This window comes from Mastigoproctus giganteus, chromosome 6 (genome assembly GCF_048544385.1).
Source record: "Mastigoproctus giganteus isolate SK-2022 chromosome 6, ASM4854438v1, whole genome shotgun sequence".
Taxonomy (NCBI): domain Eukaryota; kingdom Metazoa; phylum Arthropoda; class Arachnida; order Uropygi; family Thelyphonidae; genus Mastigoproctus; species Mastigoproctus giganteus.
This window is the reverse complement of record NC_143580.1, coordinates 17,286,705-17,309,707: the sequence shown is the minus strand read 5'-3', so window position 1 is coordinate 17,309,707 and position 23,003 is coordinate 17,286,705. Positions and strand designations below refer to the sequence as shown.

At 34.9% G+C, this 23,003-nt stretch overlaps 1 protein-coding gene across 3 annotated transcripts in view; it reads right to left on the bottom strand.

The window, feature by feature from the left end:
- Positions 1–1,893: 1,893 nt before the first annotated feature.
- The window catches only part of LOC150084013 (protein phosphatase 1A-like), a 125,830-nt gene continuing 104,720 nt past the window's right edge, over positions 1,894–23,003 (bottom strand). For all 3 annotated transcript variants that reach the window (XM_090375857.1, XM_090375858.1, XM_090375859.1), the window contains exons 6-7: positions 17,991–18,045; positions 1,894–2,644 (exon numbers count right to left, since the gene is read on the bottom strand). In XM_090375857.1, the coding sequence (XP_090231983.1) occupies positions 2,627–2,644; positions 17,991–18,045 (73 nt within the window). In that variant the 3' untranslated portion in view covers positions 1,894–2,626. The remainder of the gene's footprint in view (positions 2,645–17,990; positions 18,046–23,003) is intronic.

Sequence of the window (23,003 nt, the reverse complement as noted above, 5' to 3'; positions counted from 1 at the left end):
ATTATACCATAAAATGTCACCCCAGCAGAAAACTGTCCATGGAGCACCACATATCAACTTTATTTTAGAGATGACAATGAACAAAAAATCTGCATGCTTTTAGTACTCACCATTTTTATAAAATTGATATATGACTTTACATTTTTATTCATGTTATCAATAATATAAAATTAAATCACAGCTTATGTAAGAAAACAACTGTAATCAGCAAATATGGATTAAATCAACGAAATTTATATAGCAGTACTAGTTAGCAGTCTTCAGATGACTTTGATATAAGCACGACTTAGTTGAACTCTGCTTACCAGAGTTTGAAAACTAGCATTCACTGTGTGCAAAGGATAAATAAACATTCCACACCAACTAATTTGAAAGTTATCAAGGTAATGAACATTAAACTTCCAAACATGATTATGTTAAGAAACAGTTTCCATGTCATAAAATCACTGTTATAAAATCACAATTGTACTTCTAAATTCACTATAATATTAGCAAATTTCCAATTTTATATTTAAAAATAAAAAACAAACATACCAATTGGCCATTACAGCAACAATATTATCCCTAAATATCCAGAAAAGATATTTAGGAGTATTGTGAATATGATTATGAACTTCATTTTACATATTCACTTGAAGAGAATATTCAAGCTGAGATGGTTCTGAATGAAAACTCTTCAGATGATAATATTACTATTATCCATAAGTGACCCAATTATAATTATTCATACACCTCTACAAAAAAATACAACTGTGGATAGGATTATTATATGTTAAGAAATTCTGATATATGATGGCTGACTAATCATAAGAAGTGCTGCTAACATAATACACTTGCTAATTAAAGTTGTTTTATTGATAACTACAGTTGGGGGGGGAGAGAGAGAGAGAGAGAGAGAGAGAGAGAGAGAGAGAGAGAGAGAGAGAGAGAGAGAGAGAGAGAGAGAGAGAGAGAGAGAGAGAGAGAGAGAGAGAGAATAAAAAAATAATAATCAAAATCTTAAGAAACTAGACACCGAATTTAACAGCAAAAGAGTTATCATATCAAACCAAGAACTTGCTCTGTTTAAAACTTGGGAGCAAGAGAAAAAAAAAAGTAAAGCATCTCAAGAATTAGCATTTATTTCAATAATAAAAATGTTCTTATTTACCTGCTGTAGAGCATATACATTCTGGAATATGCTTATCAAGCTCATGGAAGAATTTCTGATGCTATTAGCTTATTAGCATTTAATTTTGTTTCTAATGTTTTTTAAAACTGCAGTAGATACGAAAATTGTTCCACATCACACGCCTTGTAAAATATGTCAAGTTTTTAAGAATCAGTAAATTCTCTTACTGCATTACTGATAACAGAATAACATAGCTTGTCTAGAAAACAACTTTCACCAAAGCAGATATAAAACAATAATTCATATTTGTTCAACTTAATTAAAAATGTGTAAAATCGATATGATTAATATATGGAGGGATTTTTATGATAACATGAATTAATATTAATATCAGTAATCTCACTGTTTCATAGAAAGAAAGAAAAAACGTGTATATCTGATTTATATTTTAGAAATTAAGCAGCCAAAAGGATAAACCAATGAACTGAATTGATTTGTATGGAGTGACATGCAGTAAATGATTTTAAAATAAGAGGGATCAGGGGAGAAGATGCATGTGAGTTCCATTTTGGAATATCTGTGATGTGATTGTAAACTAGTCTACAATATAAACATACATTTCATGCCAAAGACAGTGCCAAACAATACAGCCAACAGGCAAGAGGAGCACAGGTCATTAGGCTAATATCCACAATGCCACTGTTCCCCAGCGTTAGCTGTTTTAATAACTTCTACTCTGATGAGGAAGAGATTCCAAAATTAACAGACAAAACTATTACAGATATTCTACATAAGCCTACTTCATTTCAAATAACCACCAATTACATATCAACTTCAGCTAGGTAGATTAGTTAATATACATCAGTGCACATCCTTTTCATCAAGGGAGGGGGAAAAATATATGCCAAAAATTCAATAGCCCTGTCTCTAGCATGGAAACTCTTAGAAATAGGTTCAAGTGCTAAATTTTTCCTCCAATTCTACTGCAAAATGGTGACATTTGAAAGCAACACAGCTGTTTTGTCCAGGACGTTCCAGGGTCACCATTTCATGTGGCTGGAGTGATGGCCCACTATATACAGCATACTGTACAATAAGTACACCTTGGACCTTAAGGTATGTTCCTGTTTTCTACAGTGGAGACTTAAGCAGCTGAACTAGCAGTATTCTTCTGTAGGACTGCCACTGAGGATATTCATACAAAATATCTTTCCTTTCCTAGCAAACCCATGCTGGGACTTTAATATGGAGGACAGGCATTATGGTATGAGTGGCTACATTGAAAGCCTCACTACTATTAGAATCACGGGTAATATGTGGAGTGGAAGGTGCACCAGAAGAGGAAACAGTCCCTTAATCATAGCTCTATAGTCTTGCCTGATAATACCTGCTCAGCACTTTATTTACTTCTTTTCTCTGGTCTACAAGACAAGAAAGGCTCACAACGACATGCAGACAGAGTGAGCAAAATGCTAACACTGAAGTACAGCAGCCTTAGGGACTGTGCTTATCTCATCATGTACGATCTTCAGCCTAAAAAAAAAGAAAAAAGAAAAAAGCTTACACTTGGATCAAATTAGAACATAAAAATCTTACTTCAAAATTTTTTAAATAATTATTTTAAGAAAGATGTCCTTACTTATACCCCTCAACCACAAAAATTGAACAAGGTATGGCTAAAAAGGTAAAAGAGAGAGGGACAGTATGCATGTTTCTCAAAGGTTTACTTGCATTAGAGAAACTATTTTAAAAGTTGTCCAATCCTTGTAATGGGGGAGTGGGGGTAAACTTCACACGAACAGTCCATAAAAGATATAAACAACTTTAAAAATTTACTATCTAGTCGTGGTCTATTCACATCAAATTTAAGCCCCAAGAGATCGTAAATATGTGCAAGTAAAAAAAAAATAATAATAAATAAATAATAATTTAAAAAAAGGCATCTACTGCATATGCTCAGCGTGTGCTGAGCATACGCAGTAGATGGTTTTATGTGAAACATCCTTGGCGTGGAAGAGGTTAGCAAAATCCAAGCCAATTGCCCATTTGATTGTAGCCACCTGAATGGCTACAATCGAATGGCAGCTGCAGGAAGTATGATTGCAATAATACAAGTTACAATAATTTGCCTCTGGCGGAAGGCTTCAGATGATGTCACTTCTGCATCTCATTTTTCGTGACTGATCAGATTTACTCAGTTGAGGTGTCCCCAAGAGGGAAAAAACTATTTACGTGCAATTTTCAGTTGTCCTGTTTGTTTACAATCTTCGCAATTTCATTATTTCATAATTCCTGCAAACATGTCAAATGATGCGAAGAAAAAGAAAAAAGCATCCTTCCAGTTATTTCAGCTAAAATACATGAGTTTTTCTTAATCACAGAAGAAAGCATTTTTTTTTAGTTCTGTTCAATTATATACTTCCATAAAAACAAACTGTTGGGTTGGAAACTTATTAAGAGATGTGTCACTTCAGTTCTCGCATAATAAGAATTTTATTTGCACACAATGAATTATAGAATTGTACGGGAACAAACAATGGTGGATCAAGAAAAAAAGGACAGGAGGGCACCATTTTGTGCCTTGTTTGTGCTCGAACAAGGCACAAAATAATGCATAGAACAAAACAAATAGAACACGTAAACGTAATGTGACTGGCAGACACAGGCACACAGCTAAACTCTGAATTACTTTGAAGTAAACATTACACGACCAACACCTCGAACTAGAATGGCAATAACATCAGCATAACTGTAGTCAGTTTAAAATAGCTGAGCCAAAATGCAAAAATAGATAAAATCCTATTTCAACAATAGAAAAAAAAATTTTTGCAGCTAAAGGGAATTTAAACGATTGGTGTATATTCTCAGAAAAACAAGGAGGTGCATGTGCCCTACCCTGAATCCGCCTATGGGAACAATTGACTTCAGGTCAATTGTTCATTAAACACAAATCATTAATTTCACACACAGAATTGAACCTTGCAGCCTTGTGCTATTTCTATCATAGCATAACCCAACTGGTCATAACATGTCAAGAACTGTCATGCAGTACAGTCGTCGCTTGATTACTGATATCTACATTTACAACATCCATCTCACTGGATCCCACGCATTTGATTAATGATGGAAGTTTCAATTAACAATATTGGTGCAATAATATTCACATAATGTTTGGTCAAGAAAGGCACTTGCAAGCTATGCAGTTGCCATTTTTGGCCAACGTTAATTTTGTAATAATTTTCAAAGTGCTCTAAATTCACACGATGACATTTTTCAGTGCTTGGAGTCTGTCTCTGTGTATTTTGCAAAACATATCTCTTGTAATTGTGCACAATCTTTCTAAGTTTTGTAAATCAGTTGCATTCTTATTAAATTAAATCAACAGCCATGGTCCCAAAATTGAATGTAAAATAAAAGGAAGAAATTAACATCTATGCAAATGAAGTATGAAATTTTCAAATACAAAAATGGCATTAAAGTCATGTAACAACCATTAAACAATTATCTTTATAGCTAAGTTAGAATTTTTTTTTATAAATTTAGTGTATAATTATATATTTATTTAACAATGTTAACATAAATATTTATTTATCAATATGAAGAAATCAAAGAGTACTGTATATCTGAATATGGTTTTTCTGTGAAAAAGGTCAACTTCCAACGGTCTTGAAACAGATTAAGCTTTTAATATTTATTTCGTATATTCGATTAACAATAATTTCAGTTTATGATCATTTTTGTGGAACCAATCACAATTGTTACTCGACGGTCACCTAGAGTCATTAATAACACTAACAATTTAAGGCTAAAAGGTATTACCAGTCTTCAGGAAAATGAAAATTTCAAATTCAATTGTAATTCATTTTCCTATTATAAAAGCACAGCTTTTAACATAAAATAATGAAATTTTTCAAACATCTGACTTGTTAAGAATATTTTAGTTATTTTCGTAATCAGGGAGAAAAAGTGCATAAAGAAAAAAATTTCACTTTACCAGGTGGGGAAAAAAAAAAAAATAAAATAAATATATATATATATATATATAATTATAGTGTATATATAAATATATATATACTTATATTTGAATAATGTTTGAAATAATTGAAAACTGAATCTTACTTAAAAAAGGGGGATAGAGGAAAATGCTTTTTGCTGCCTCTGATGTATGCTTTACCCCCCCCCCCTTTTTAAGTAAGATTCAGTTTTCAATTATTTCAAACATTATTCAAATATAAGTATATCACATGACAGTAGTGGGCTGATTTGCTAACACTGCGTCTGTGCTGCCATCCATAGTTCATGTTTTGCCTATATAATCTGGTTAAGATTACCTTTGTCAGTGGTGTGGCTTTGCATTTGAGTGCTTGTATCTGTCCTATTTTTAATTTTCGCTGCATCAGGACCACCGCTATTCAAGTCCTCTGCATTGGTGGTTCGATCTGGGGATCGGATGGCGGACTGATCTTTTGACTGATTCGCCTTTGCGGCGATTCGTCTAGTGATCGAAATGCAGCAATTCCCTGACCATAATTGGCTTTGTGGTCCTCTGTTGAGATGGGGCATAATGGTCAGTCTATTTTTGTTTTTGTTATATTTTATTTTATTGTAGTTGTTCACATCTCTGCTTGTGATATTTCACATAAATTTGGACCTGGTGCCCGTCAGAGGGGGCGCCGTTAAATTTAATTTAATTGGCTATTCAAAATTTAATTGATTATGTTTTATTATCTTTGTATTTAGACTTTTAAATTATCTTCGAGAGTTTCTGCTACAATAATTTTCTCTTCCCTCTGTTGGTTTGATCATTATGTATAATTTCACAATTTTCGCTCTTCTGTCTTGCCATGCTGCTGGCATTGTTTTATTTTATTTTTTTTATTATTTTTATTTATTTATTTTTAAATCATTATTCTCACTTAAGTTTATATATATATATAAACTTAACTATAGGAACGGGGGTTTGCAACCCCGAACTACCCTAACCCAACTACATATCACTAATTTAATCATCTTTTTGCTTAACTAAATTAGTGTAACGAAAGCAATATCAGAGTACTATTTTTCTTACTATACCCAATCGATATTTTCTCGCCTTAACAAAGTTTAGCTACCTTCTACTGCTACTTTGTAAGTTATTATTTCTTTGCTATCCCGGGGTTTGAGCATCATGTACTTAACTTTAACCTAGGGTAGCTCCACCGCTTACGTAAATTACATAATATACAGACACCAAAATTCATCTAACGCTAGGAGCCGCTAGCGTTTCTTCGCATATATACACGGGTTAGCCTCCAGCACTGTCTTTTCTGTCAACCCGTCCAGTAGCGGTAAGTTCTTGTCATTCGGACACTACCTTCCTTTGTCTTCACCTTTTTGGCGGGCCACTTACTTCTGTAAGGTCATCCATGTTCTGCATGTTATACTTTTGGCATAATATTTTTGCTTAACTTGCATTTTATTTATTTATTCAAAATTTATATTCTAAATTATTTTAGTTTTTACCACGTGTCTTCGTACACGTGTTTTTTGACATACAGAACATGTCAGAAACAGAAGTAAGAGTATTGCTGTTCTTTTTCATAATTTGGGTGGATGACCTCTGAAGAAGACACAGAAATTATGAAAGATACTGCAATGCTATTTCTACCTTGGTCGTTCTTTTCAAAAATCTGCTATTTCTACCTTGGTCGTTCTTTTCAAAATTTACATTTTTTCAAAATTCGCACTTTGTTTATAACGTTACATTTTTATTTTCCGTTCTTCCCCCTTTAATCAACATATATCGCTCCCAGGGTACACAGTATTTTCATTATTAGCATTAGTTATATTATAGATTTATACCTACTACATTCTACACATAACTTTAAAAATAATTTTATATACACCTAATTCTGTTTTTGCACGAACTTTTTTTACACGAATTTGGTTTAACACGAATTCAAAATAAATATTTCATTCTCTTTTTACGCGAGTCATTTTGATTTAACACGATTTCTATGAATTTTTTTTTGTCTAAATTCCAAGAAAATTTTTTTTATTTGTGGCATATTAGTATCATTTCTATATTACACGCACCAATAGATTGGATAACAGCTAATGTATGCGTTTTGAAACGCGTGCTTTTGCTTACCAATGTGTACGTCTAGGTATCTATGAATCATCAACGTTTTTATTGAATTTGGTGCACATCTACGGTATTCGTGCATTGTATCTTCGGCAGACATGTAGTAGTAAGCTCTATTTCAAAGTGAAAGAATCTTTAGTGAAATTTGTGCACATATAAATTTATTAATTTTGCCGATAGTCAATAAATTGTAAGTTTACAAAATTTTCATATCTTTTTTTATTAATTATAACTGAGATATTTTTCGGTAGCCCTTATATAATGTCGAATAATTCGCCTATTACCAAAATGAAAAGAAAAGCGATTTCTTTCGAACTTAAAATTCAAATTTTAGATCGTCTTGCAAGTGGACAAGGGGCTACGTCTGTAGGAAAGCATTTTGGTGTACATGAAGCTACCGTAAGAACTATTAAGAAAAATGAAGCTGCAATTAGGAAGTCGGTATGTTCTGGAACAAAAGTAAGTGTTAATTCATCATCATATACAAGAGATATTGTCAAGGAAAAAATGGAAAAGGCCCTGGTAATATGGATAGAAGATCAGTCACAAAAAAGAGTACCAGTAGATGGAAATGCCATCAAGCAAACAGCACTAAGAATTTACAGACAGATTAAAGAAAAGGAGCCAAGCACTTCATCTCAGTTAAACAGAAAGTATGAATTTTCTGCGAGTACAGGTTGGATGACAGGGTTTCTTAAAAGGAATGCTCTTCATAATATAAAAATTAAAGGTGAAACTGCATCTGCAGATGAAGATGCAGTTTCACGTCAGACGTTATATGAATTTGAAAGGTCAAACGGCTGCTAAAGTATGAATCGGCTGCTAAAGTATTCCCGCAGGAACTTGCAAAAATTATTGAAGATGGAGGATACACTCCTGATCAAGTGTGGAATGCAGATGAAACTGGTTTCTTCTGGAAACGAATGCCGAACAGAACGTATGTAGCCAAATCGCAGAAAACTGCTGGTGGTTTTAAGGTAGCTAAGGATCGTGTGACCTTATTATTTTCCTCCAACGCTTCAGGAGATCGTATGTTGAAACCACTGCTGGTAAATTGAGCCCTAAACCCACGTTCAATGAAAGGTGTAGATATCAATAAACTGCCTGTTCACTGGTTGGCAAACAAGAAGGCCTGGGTGACCACTACTATTTTTACAGAATGGTTCAACAAATGTTTCGTCCCAGAAGTCAGACGTTATATGAATTTGAAAGGTCTCGAATTTAAAGTTCTTCTGATTCTTGACAATGCACCCGGCCATCCTGTCTTGGACCACCCAAACGTACAAATTTTATTTCTGCCACCTAATACTACATCTTTGATACAACCGCTAGACCAAGGTATAATTGCGACAATTAAAACATACTTCGTAAAACGAACATTCCAACACGTTTTGGACAAACTGAATGATGAAACACTAACAGTCATTGATGTGTGGAAGAAATTCTCAATTATGGATTGTATCAATCAAGTTGGATTAGCGTTAACTGAATTAAAACCAGCAACTTTAAATGCGTGTTGGAAAGCGGTTTGGCCACAATGTGTAAAAAGCAAAGATCCCATCATCCCTAATACGACCGAATTTCCCAACATCATTACAATGGCACACAAAATTGGTGGAGAAGGATTCGATGATCTATCGTTTGAAGATATTGATGAATTGTTAACCGACAAAGCCCTAAGCGAAGATGAAATATTAGAGGTTGTCCTTGGGACTCCTTATCCCACAGAACGTAGTGATAATGAAGAAAATGATCCTGTTCTAAATGCAGATTTAATAAAAGGTCTGGAACTGGCCAGAAAATTAGGTAATCATTTTGTCAAACATGACCCTAATGAGGAACGCGCTGGGAAGTTTCAACGTGAACTGAAGTTGTTGACAGCCTCTTACAGAGAATTATATAACGGCCTAACCAAAACACGAACACAACGATTAATAACTGAATTCGTTCGTAAAACCGGTGAAACATCAGCACCAGAGGAGACTCGTGCTGATTTTGCTGAAGAGATCACAGAAAGAATTTCATTAATAGAGGAAGAAGACGATGTCCACAACATTTCTGGTGATGGCAGTGATATTCCAGTCGTACGGAAACGTATGCGCCGTTTATTATCAGAAAGTGAAAATGAATAAAATCTTGTTATGTGTAAAACAGATTTTTTTTGTTCATGAAGAATTTTTTTTCATTTCATATGCATACAAATTTATTTTAGTACATTTTAATTACATATTATTACATGTGTATTTTGTTGAAATAAAATAATAAGCTTAAAACGAATATTTTATGTGTTTTTTTTAAATTATTTTTACTGATTTTTTTAGATCCGGAACCAATCTTCTTTTCTTCCATAAATACAATGTCTTTTTTTACACGAATTTTTTTTACACGTATTTTTCAGGAACGTATCTATCGTGTAAAAACAGAATTAGGTGTATATACATATATATACACACACACACATAGTTATATACATAACTACCAATTCAAATCATTAAAATGCACTACACTTTCATCATTATCATATGTTCTGTTATAAGAATCAATTTTAAACGTCTTTGTGATATTTTTCTAAAGCACATTTCTGGAGATCATGATCATAAAACAATAAAAACAATTTGCATTTTCCGGTTTTTCTGTTATTGCAAGCAATTATAAACGGGTAGTAAACTCGATCTTCTTGCATTTGCAAAAATACCGATAGCTGGAATTGCGTGGTTTTTACATTATTATGGTGAAATGTGTTTCCCCTTTAATGAAATCTTCAATCGTATAAAAATCACAAATAAATTTTCAGAATCTTCTCTTCATTCTTTTTTTTTTTAAGCTTCGTAAACTTGTTACTCCACGCAAATCGTGTTAGTTGCAATTTGTATGTGCCGTTAAAAAATGCATATGCATGCAATCGTAAAATTTATAAAAGAGATTATCTTGGAAACAAATGCCTCTTGAAACATTTCTCAAGACGACTCCAGGTACACAAACCAACGAGTGCCAAGCCAATAATGAGTGATCAACGAGTGTGCATTTAGTTGATGTTGATGAAGAATAAACATTCTTTAACGTTTGTAAGTTGGAAATAATTTCTCTATTATTATAATTTGCTTGATTTTACAGGCTAGATTTTAATTTCTTTTGATAAATCAATCATTGTTTAAATAAACTAATTAGCTAACTAATTTCATTGTTAATAACGTAAACCCTATTTTAACCTTGTCTATGTGAAATAAATTCCCACTTTACGAGCGTGTGCTAGGAAAGAATTAACTCGTAAAGTCGAGAACTACTTGTATATATAATTTAACGGAATTACCAGCAGAATCATGCTTAGAGGAAATGGCTTCTGCAGTAGTAGAAATAGATTCCGTGGAGCGACAAATCCATATACACCCGATGACTCCCCCCCCCACAAAACCATTCCCAGCCATAGTACAGGAAACTTAAAGTTAGCAAAAGAAATACAAACATTACAATACATTTATTACTTTTTTTTTTCTTTTTTCTCCAGTATTTTTTATCCATTTAAGAATCTGTCTTCTCATTGTGAAATGTCAAACAGCAGTTTGGTAAGGGTCCCCCCCCCCACCTCCCCCAAGCCTTAATAAAAAAAAGTGCTTCATAATTGCAGGTTTAGTTTTATTATTAAACTTCCAGTATTCCAGACAAGATTGCTTTTTGAAGATTAGAATGTCTCAACAACTGAAGCCACTGTTCAAGATGCAAGTTTATACAAATGTATTGGGACATCAGAACATTTTAGTTTTTATCATTACTTTTTTTTTTTCCCCCAATTAGTTTTAGTTAAGTACTGTAGGGCCTTGATAAAGTGCATTCTAATTCTCTCTCTCTCTCTCTCTCTCCTTCTCACCCTCTATCCAAGCATCCTATGCTGTTTGTAGTACCTGAAATTTGTTCTAAAACTGTGGAAAATTCCCACTCCCTTTATCCTCACTTAGTTCTGTTCTAGCTTGCCGCTTTCCTCTTGTGTATTCATTAGCGCACATCTGATTGATCTAAGGTCACATCCAACGTTCACTCACTTCGAAACAGTGACATCCACTGTTACAACATCTTGTCTACTGTTGAGTATAAAATCTCATTTTTTCATTAAATGATTTAGACTGGTTGAAATATTTCTCCCCCACAAAGAAAGAATATTACTATAAACTTTTTTCACAGTTCAGTGGTTCTAACTTATAGCAACTTTTGGACTGAGGTCTCTCATTATGATTTGATGTTATGTTTTCATGTACTCTAAGAGCTGTTCTGTTTACCATTTCTATCTTTTACTATTTTGTCACTGTGATCAAATGTTATAGCATATATTTGAATTCTTTTAATTGGGATCTCTCAGATGTTAAACACTGCAATTTTCTGCTATATTATTTCTTTACATTTTGGTATACAAGGATGCTTATTCCTCCACAACTTGATATATATCTCATCCTTTATTTATTAGGGTCCAGTTCGATACATGAGTTCCTCCAGTTATATTTTCAGCTAATCCCAGTATGTTCTACTTAACACCCTATGCCTTATCATGGTCTAGAAGCCATTTTCACCTAAAAGGGATTTAATTTTATACACACCTGAAAAGAGAACTTGGCAGCATCTAGAGTGTCAGGAATTCCTAACACCCTCAGTTTTTGGTCTTTTTTAACTGCTTATATAGTTCAGGTGTAAGGACATCTGAGTAATGAAAGGGTGTTATACAGTAAACCCCCGCTATTCGCGGTATCTGTATTCGCGGTTTCGCGTATTCGCAGCCACTGATTTAATATAAAATGAAATCTAAAAAAATGTGAATTTTAAAGCACAGTGAACATTTTCCGCCATAAAAAAAACATGGGCGTGGCTAAAATTATCTTTCCCAGTCAAAACAGCACTCAGTGGGTGGTGGGAGAGGAGTGACAAAATCCCAGCGTGTATGTTTCTCGCTACTCCTTGTTCAGTATGTGTTATGCGCTTGTCATGGACGGTTTCGCCGTTTGCTTTTAATTTATATGCTTATAAATTGAATAAATTTATCAATTTATAAATTGATATGCTTACAAAAGTGATAAATTTATCGTTTTGCAGTGTAAAACAGACTTTTTCGAGTGTGTTAATGGAAGAAAGTGACTTTATTGTGGACAAGTTCTTTCTAACACGTAGAAGTGCCACTGGCAGAGGTGGAAGTGATTCTTGCACTGCTTCTATTGAAATGAGCAGAAGCCTGAAAAACAAGATGCAGGATATTTCAGAGACTGCTGGGAGTCATTGCAGTACAAGTAAACACATGGGTTGTGTTAGGGTAGCCAAGAATAGAAACAGGTGCATGTATACCTGAGTGTACACCAATGCTAGGAGTTTAGTAAATAAATTTGATGAATTTGAGGTATTGCTCAAAACATCAAAGGCAGATATTGTTGGGATATCAGAGACGTGGTGTCACACAGATATAAGGGATGCAGAACTGGAATTTGGGGAATACAATGTGTATAGAAAGGATAGACAGGACAGGAGGGGAGGAGGGGTTATGCTATTAGTTTAGAAACACAAAGTCCAAGGAAGTGAAACCAGTCGACATCGATGGACAGGGCAGTGTCGAATCAGTTTGGTGTGACATAAGCATAGGGAAATCAAAATTGAGACTAGGAGTGTGCTATAGGCCTAATGACTCTGATGAGTATAATAAGATATTGTACAGGGAAATAGAGTGGGCCAGTAAATCAGAGAGTCTTATAATGGGGGATTTTAATTTCCCAGATATTGACTGGAATTTGTGGGTTGGTCACTCGCACACTAGCAAGGCTTTTGTGGATTTATTGGATGATTGTTTTCTACATCAGCATGTTCGTGAGGCAACAAGAGGGAGCAATACTCTTGATCTGATTATCAGTAGTGATTCTTCATGCATTAAGAATCTGCAGATAAATGAACCACTAGTTGGCAGTGATCACAGTGTGTTGAAGTGGGATTTACTCAAGGAGGTAACTACCATCAGAGGTAAAGGGAAGGGTTTTTGTTTTCGTAAAGGCGACTATGATGGTCTGAGACAGTATTTAAATTCTATATAGTGGGACCAACTGATGATGTTACCAACAGCAAACTCAAAATGGGAAGCATTCAAGGAACTAATCTTGGAGGCTACCAGGCTTTACATACCAACTAAGAAATATTGTTCAAGGTTTAGGCCTAAATGGTTGTCAGATGAACTAATGAGACATGAGGCAGAGAAGAAAAATGCATGGGATACATACAAACTAATGGGTGACATGGAAGCCTATGATAGATATAAGTTGTTCTGTAACCAAGTCACAAAGGAGATTAGGCAGGCAAAGGCAGACTACGAAAAATCCTTGGCAAAGGATGCAAAGAAAAACAAAAAAGAGTTCTTTACCTATTTAAACTCAAGAAGGAAAGGGATGAATCAGATTGGTCCACTGGATATTGATGGTTCAACAGTTGAGGATCCTGCTCAGGTGGCTAACAATCTAAACAAGTATTTTGCATCTACATTCACGCATGAGAAGTTATTCAGGAAGGAGAATGATGTAGGTAAAGTAAACATTGGCAGTGAGCTGGATGATTTTGTAATAACTGAGAGGAAAGTGGAGGAGAGATTGTTGAGGATAAACATAAAAAAGGCACCTGGGGTGGATGGGATCTATCCAGTTATATTAAAGGAGGCAGCAAAGGAAAGGAAGTAAGCAAACCCCTAGCCATAATTATGAGAGCTTCTTTGGACTCAGGGGAGGTACCCATAGACTGGAGATGTGCAAATGTAACCCCAATTCACAAAGGAGGATCAAAGGCTGACACAAGTAATTATATACCTGTTAGTTTAACTTCTGTTCCAGGTAAATTAATGGAGGCACTGGTTAAAGAAGCACTGCAGGATCATCTAGACAAGAATTCAGTTATAGCTCAGACGCAGCATGGTTTTGTTAAGGGCAGATCTTGCCTGACCAATTTGATTGGATACTATGATGTAGTCACAAAAGAACTGGATGCAGGGAATAACTTTGATATTATATATTTGGATCTTAGAAAGGCTTTTGATATTGTTGCACATGGAAGACTGCTGCACAAATTGGAGCAGTGTGGCATTGGAGGCAAATTGCTGCTATGGATAAGGGGATGGTTGAGTGGCAGAAGACAGAGAGTGGTAATCAATGGACACTGCTCAACGTGGACTAATGTTATTAGGAGTTCCTCAGGGTTCAGTGTTGGGTCCGTTGTTGTTTTTGGTGTTTATGAATGATATTGATGATGGGATATCAAGTTTAATGTCCAAGTTTGCAGATGATACAAAGGTTGGCAGGGTTGTTAAGGACACCACTGACTCTATGCTGCTGCAACAGGATCTGGAAAGGTTGAACAGATGGGCTGAGAGGTGGCAAATGAAGTTTAACACTGACAAATGTAAAGTACTACATATGGGAAACAGTAACCCCAGAGCAACGTATCAACTCTGCGGTACTACACTGACAGTGGTGGAGAATGAAAAGGACCTGGGGGTAATTGTGCAGGCAGATATGACGTTCTCTGAGCAGTGCAGACGAGCTGCAAGAGTAGCTCATGGTGTCTTGTCAATGATATACAGGAATTTTTCTAGCAGGGATAAGGAGGTGATTATTGCCTTGTATAAGGCAATGGTTAGGCCACATCTTGAGTACTGTATACAAGCAAGAGGCCTCATTTCAAGAAGGATGTAGAGCTGCTGGAACGGATACAGAGAAGGGCAACAAGATTAGTGAATGGAACAAAGGGTTGCTCTTACGAAGAAAGGCTTAAGTTTTGCAAATTACAGAGTCTGGAGACTAGGCACCGGCGAGGTGATCTGATAGAGGTGTATAAGGCTTTGAATGGTTTGAGCATGCTCAATGCCAATGGGATTCTTCATCTTGCTCAGAATAATCAACTCAGAGGGCATAAATTCAAATTGAGGAAGGATGGATGTCGGATAGATGTGCGGAAATTTGCCTTTGGCCAGCGGGTGGTTGGTTGGTGGAACCAACTTCCATCACTTGTTGTTGAAGTTGATAGCCTAAACAAATTTAAGACTCAACTGGACAGGTATTTCGAGCGAACGGAGGGGTGAAATGGGAGTGGTATGTTTTTTTTTTTTTTTTTTGGCTGATGCTGAATAAGCTTGCTTTCTTGCATCATATGCCTCTACTAATGCTAATGCTAAAAATATGGCTACGAATAACAAGGGAAATGTGAAAAGATCAAAGAAGGTGATGACATTAGCGAATAAAATTGAGTTATTAGACAAAATTTCTAATGGTGAAAGTGTCTCCTCAGTGGCAAAACGTTATAAAATCAATGAGTCAACGGTACGATCAATCTAGAAATCGGAAGAAAAAATCTGCCGTAGTGTCTTTGAAAATGCGCTAATTGCTTCAAAAATTTGTTCTGTAACTCGTGATGTTAAATTAGAAAAAACGGAAAAGGCTTTAAATCTGTAGATAGAAGACCAAACTCAAAATAAAATTCCGTTAAGTTCACTCATCATTCGTTAAAAGGCAAAATTCCTTTATCAACACTTTAGCGAAACTGGTGATAGCACTGGCGGGATAAGTTTTTTAGCTAGCAAAAGCGCTGGTTTGAAAGATTTGTTTGAAATTTCTAATAAATATTACATTTAATATTAAATTGTTTCTTATTTTCATTTTGATGCCTTATGCTTGCATTTCACTATGTACTGTCTATGTACATAGTCATATTATGAAGGTACATATAATACATACATAGACAAAATTTTAGACTAGTTTTTTTTATATATTTCATACTTTGGAACGGAACCCCTTTATTACTATGGGAGCCATAACTCAGTATTTGCGTTTTCAGTATTCATGGCATTTCTCAGGAATGTAACCCCCGCTATTCGCGGGGGTTTACTGCATTTACAAAATACACCTGAAAGTTAAACTGAATTTTCATTCTGCACTGTGAACTGAAAAGAAGATTAAAAACACTTTGAACCTTTGGTACCATGCTATGTTGGTCAATAAGTACTAGTTTGAGTTGTACAGTAAGATTGTTTCAATGAAGATTATAGAAAGAAAGGATGAGAGCAAAATAAGTTCAGAGGCCATTCTTGTGGTAAAAGTTTGTTTTATTAGGCAGTCAAGCTTTAGGATCCATTCAATTATCTGCATATGACAAGCTAATGATTAGTTCACCTGTGGTATTCAACTAATCCAATGCTATAATTGAATTAAATGCTTAAATTGTTTAATGATACTTTACTTGTTTCCACAGAGAGACTAAGATTTATAACTTACAATTATAACCTTACTGGGTTACATTTAAGTTGCTAAAAACTTTTATATTTAAGTTTTGGTTTATGTGCCAATTGCTGTATTTTCTCAGTGTGGCCACTTATCGGTTAATCTTCATCTGTTAATCTTTATATGCATGTGTATAATGTGTTGTGACCTAACCTCTCTATTAAAAATCTTATCTAAAATAAATTTACTACACTACTTAATTTTTGTCCTCCCTCCAAAAATCAAGAAAATTAATAAAATTAACAATAAAACTTCTCTTTAGTGGAGAGGATATCCTGAGTTAGATTTTGGAGTATCCATTTCACTAAGAGTGAAACAGATACTCCAAAATGGATACATTGTCCAATTTTATTTCAAGATAGCACAAATGCAAATATTTCCTGGTTATTCGTCTGTGGAGAATTATGCTGGATCTGAATAATAATCATCTTGATCACTGTAAGAAAACTGGAATTATTATACCTGAATTTTTGAGTGCTGCTGCTTAAAACAAATATTTATATGGTCTCTCTCAGCAGAAAACTTCCTCTGAAAACTAGTGTTCTTCAGTGAACTGAAGATGCAGACTTCAGTCTCTGCAGAGAAACAGCATACCAGTATAATGAAGGTTTGTTGTTTTGTTTGGTTTTTAGGAGCATTGGCAACTAAGGCCATATTGCTGCGGGAATATGCGGTGGTCATTCCCTAACCTTTCCACATCCTCCGTATTTGGTTGTTGTTGTTTGGTTTTTAGGAGCATTAGCAACTAAGGCCATATTGCTCCGGGATATGCGGTGGTCAGTCCCTGACCTTTCCGCATCCTCCGTATTTGGTGGTGACGGGCTCGAACCCCGGGCTAATCAAGAAGCGTGTGCTGCGCACTGCTGCTCCTTCCCACCTGGCTACGGAGGCGCCGCATAATGAAGCATTTCAGCATGAATAATGCTCCTTAATTATGTAAATTATCTCAATAATTTTGTCACCCACAACTTCTCTTCACTGAGAAGAATATCTCGAGGAAAAACAAGAATACTCTTTCTGTTAATTGTAAAACCCACTTCTTCTTCACTTTTTGATCCTATTCCGCTCACCAGTAATTGGAGTTCTCATTGTGAGCAGCCATGATAATTGTCATATCTTAGGTTTAGTGTTATTCCATTTATTTTAATGCCTTCTTCCAATTCTTTCAGAATTTTCTGTACATTTCTGTACATCTTCTGTGCAGTGAGATATGCAAGGCCTTTAGATGCTAATCTTAACTCATTTAAATGGATAGCTCATAATATAAGGGAAGGAAATCAAATATTCAATGCTGAATCAAATAGATAATTTTCAAAAAAGAACAACACTTTGAATAATGAACACTTTCTTGTTGTGTATTGTAATCCTCATTCTTTTTTGTGCTAGTCATTACACTTCCCCTCTTCAAATCTTTCAGAATATTTAAAATATTCACTATAAAATAACACAATTATTCATTATAGAATGAAACACTTACCAAGTCTGACATTTTAAGTTTTACTCTACTGTAAATATCTTCAATTGCAGTACGCCTGTAAAAGAAGAGGAAAAATTAGATCTGTATAATTTTTCCAATCTTAAGAATTTGCTATTAAAAACCAAAGTTTAATATCATCACTAAACAGAATCATATTATTCAAAATCAGCAAATGCTTAAATAGTTGGGAGACAACCAGTTGAATGTTTAATTAGAAGATATCTTTACAGTGAAAGTAGCCAGCTTGAGAAAATCCTTAGAAAAAAAAAAAAAGTAAATTATTATTCTACCAAAACTAGCCAAAATTCTGCAGTTCTTATCCAATGTGATATATTAGGTAAGAGTTATAACTCTGTTCCATTAGAGTCCTAAAAATTTAATAAAGATGCTTACAATGGAAGGCATCAGGAGCAAATGTGTAACAGAAAATTAGTTTACCATTCATAACACAGTCATTTAAATGGTAAACTAATTATATGGGAAAAAATTTTTTTTTTTTTCCATGCCTATAATTCATCAATGCCGAGTTAGACACTTCATAATTCGCAGCTTCTGCACTGGGAATTAGAAATTTAGCCAAAGTACAATTCATTACACAATTAGACTGCTTCGTTTATAAAAAAAAAACTGATTAAAAATTCACAGTTTGAACATGCTGGTGTATAGATTATTTATTTATTTGTTTCAACTTATGTATATTATAAGCATAGCACTTACTACCTCAGTGGCATAGTTATTTTTATTTAATCATATATTATGTTTTAGTTAATTTATGCTTAATTCCCATATTGCCTTTCTTAAGTATTTTATAAACTGAACATTTTATAACAGCATTTTATAAACTGAACTTGAGTTTTTTATAATTCATTTAGATTTTGCTAATGCTTTCTATTACAAAAAATGCTGAGAATATGGAATGAAACTTACTTACCCATAGGCCAACAAGATTTAACAATTGTAAAGATCTTCAAGCATATGATTCCATAATCTGCAATTTCGTGTGTGTGTGTGTGTGTGTGTGTGTGTGTGTGTGTGTGTGTGTGTGTGTCCATAAAAGAATGTCTATTTCAAATTTAAATAAGAATATTATAAGATGACAGAACAAAACAAACTGTGACTTACGAGAAACTAATTCCCTCCACCAAAAGGGGGATATTTCAATACGAGCTCTGTTTGCAGCTTGGAATACATCCAACCTATAATACAGCATACTAACGTGTGTGAATAAACATACCTTAGGCAACTGTAGCAATGCCACCTTTGAGCACCCTTTATTCTTCACACAACCTACCCACATAAATAAATCCGATGATACTAAACTGGATGAAGGAGGAGATAAAGAAATTGTCCTCCAATATCCATCCACATGGTTGGATTTCCAACCAAATGGGTGGACATTGGAAGATAATTTTCTTTCTTTCTTTCTTTATTTTTTTTTTTTATGAAAATCCCAAACACGAAAGGTATCAAAACCTATAGTACTTAGTACCATGCATGGGTTGAAGGAGAAGTATGGGGAGAGGAGGATGCCGGAAACTTTGCTCTAGAGACTAAACATGGGTTTCACCACTTCAGGCCTCCAATAAGCAAAGTGGTGGTATTTCACCGGTTGATGAAAGTCATTTATGTCTGTCTGTAGATAATAGTTTCACTATAATAGCATTTAAACACATTTTATAGAATAGGTGTTAAAAAGACAAGTCTAATGAAATGCACTGACCTCCCAAATTTGAGATCAACACATATCATTTCTCTCTACATAGTTAAACTTTGTTTACAAGACACACTTACAGCAGATTATTAGCTCATTATGGAAGCTTAGTTTTGGTATCTTTCACCTTTTGGTATCTCTCATCTAGCTAATTAAACCATCACTGGGGTTATCAGATGCTGTATTGTTGAGGTGCCTTGGATCCTAGCAAGCAATGGCAACTAAAGCGGTGGGGGCAGCACTACATTATACCCACCCCTTTAAAGGGTCATTTTTTAATAGTAGTGCAGCATAATGCAACTCAAGTGAGAGCCTTACAATTCGATTCTCTTCATATAAAAAGCATTCGGCTTTGTAAGGCTCTCACTTGAGTTACATTATGCTGCATGTGCTATAAAATACTGATGTAAATAATGCTAAATTAATTTGGAAACTGGATATTCAACAATTGCGGCACAAGTTTACCAAAATGTGGGAGTGTACCTGCTGGAAGATGATGTTAGCACATCCCTCAAGCTGGAGACAAGCAAAATTTTCTAGTCTAGGTGCAGATAGCAAGATCCTTTCCCCCACCGGAAACTGGTTTTTTGTCCAGCAAAACATGCAAATCGACCAGAGAATACATGCAATTCAGGAAGATAATATGCTTGGGCGGACAAATTGATATACTTGGTGGTCCTAGCATGACATTTATTTAGTATATCGAAATACACCTTGCTGTGTGATTTTCCTGGTAAAGAAAAACAGTTCTTTCTTCATTTGTGAGTGCATCAAACATTCATCTTAAGAGTTCCTATTTTGTGTTCCAGGTATATATTAGAAAATTTAAAACAAATATACAGTTATGCCTGGTTACAGTCCCTGCAATGTGCAATATTGGCATTGTTAGAAAGTATTGTTAACAGGAGAGATTGTTTTTACAGGGGGGAATATGCTTGAATAGAAAGTATGCAAGAATATTTGCTGATGGTATCAAGGCAGTGACAAGTGAGTAGAAAAATTGCTAGTTTCGGGAGAATACACAGACTAATAGCTTACCTAGAGCCAAATGCAGAGGTTAAAGTGATTCTTGCACTGCTATTTATCACATGCAGCAGCCTAGAAAGCAAGGTGTCTGGGACTTCAGTCCGTTCTGCGAGTCATAATGGAACAAATAAATACATTGGCTGTGTTAAGGTAACTATGGGTAAGAACATGTGCATGTATACTTCCATGTACACTAATGCTAGGAGCACTGTAAATAAATTTGATGAAATTGAAGTACTAATTAAGTCATCAAATGCAGGCATTGTAGGAATAGCAGAACCATGGTGTCACTCAGGGTCGGCCCCAAAATTTGTGGGCCCTGTTCAAAAATTACTTGCAGTGGTAGGTTCGTTGATAGAAATGCAGAAAAGAAGCAGATGACATTATTATTTAGACCATTTGTAAAATTTAAGACTCATTTTTCTCAGCAAAGATCCACAGCCCACCTATAGCTATAAATTAATGTATTTTTAATAATTATACTCATAGGTTATGACACTATAATGACACTACCATTAGGAAATTTAACATCAGTAAATATAAATAAAAGAGGTAATTCATTTCTTTGTTTATTATCAAAAGTTTACATAAAATTGACATATTTAGGAAAAGAAATATTCTTATAGTTTTATGTAGGTATATTTCAAATAAGGTTTCACGGACCGGTATTTTCTTTTTTTGCGGATTGGTACTGGGCCGCAGACTACACTTTGGGAAACCCTGCAATAAACTGTATATTAAAGTTCTTTGATTCATATTTATATTTTCTCATTTACATAAATATAATAACGATGGTATGCTTAACTCCACTTGAGTTGTTAATACTACTTAAAAAAAAAAAAAAAGGGGTGAAATTAAAATAATAAAACTTCAATCTTTATTACAAAAATCAAATATGTAAACATACTTATCAAAACATGTATATGAAAGTCCAGATATTTTTTTTCAACTAATGTTTTAAACACATATTTACAATGGCACACTGTTGTGGCTACTTAGGCTAAACACGAGCAGAGCCACCTGACAGCTTTTAAGTCCACATTGTTATGTTTGGTAGATCCATAACTGAAAAGATAACAAACTTAACTGAAAACCAGAAACAATGAATGCTTGCTGTGTTACTGGTTCAATGTAAAGCAGAAGGGGATGATTTTCTGTACTGTATAGTGACCAGCAGTGGATCATGGGTGCATCATTTCAACTCCCATCCCCCAAAGTTGAACAAATTCTGAGTAATGCCAGCTGCAGAAAAGGTGATGCCAACTGTATTCTGGAAAAAATAATTTGGAAGACTACAAAGGAGGGGTAATTCTGAACAGAGTTTCATACTCCACTAAACATATCAGCTATCTGAAGTATTCAATCCACAACTAAGGTTGAGGGAGGGGTAGGTTAGTTTACAAAAACTTCAGATGATTCTTAGAGTGTCCACACAAATATTGACACCATTAGAGAGCTATGCTTTTAAACTACTAAAAAGCCCACTTTATCTGACTGAGAAGTTGGGGTCCTTCACTCCATCCAATGATGCAATGAGTTCAAACTGCAACATACTGAGTTTCTCAACAGGCAGTCAAAGATATTCTTCTCTGATAGTATCCAGGTATTAGTTTTGTGAGAAAAGACTGTACGAGTGATATTAAAAAAAAAATTGTATTCGTCCAGAAGTAGTTGTGATAGAAGACTGAAACAAACACCATGTATTACCACTTTTTCAATATAGTCAGCAGAAAAAATGACACATTTTTGCCACCTCTCAATACACTTCTGCACACTGCCTTTTTTAGTAGTCCTCTGATTGTCCTTCACACCATGGCTTGGTAGCAGAAATCATTTCATCATTAGCAGTATAGTGTTTTCCAGGACTTCAGGACAGGAAAGAGGAAGAAATCCAAGGGTGCAAGGTTGGGGAAATAAGGATGTGGCAATAGCAGCACGTAGTTTTTTATGAGGAAGTTGGAATAATACTTCGCATCACAGCACAGCCCTCTTGACAGTAATCAGTTAATATTACAACATGCTGATCCAAAAAAACTTGGTTGCACCTTTGCCTTTTTTTTTGGGGATACTGATTCTGCATGCTTCCATTGTTTTGACATTTGTTTAGTTTTGGGATTATAGTGATGAATCTGAGTTTCATTAATGGTGACTAGCCAGGAAAAAGCTCCTCTTGCTTTTCCAGGCACATTGATAACATTTTGTGTGCACATTGTGCCCTTTCCTTCTTCTGGTAAGGGATCAGAGGTCTGGGAACCCGGCTCACAGACAATTTACTC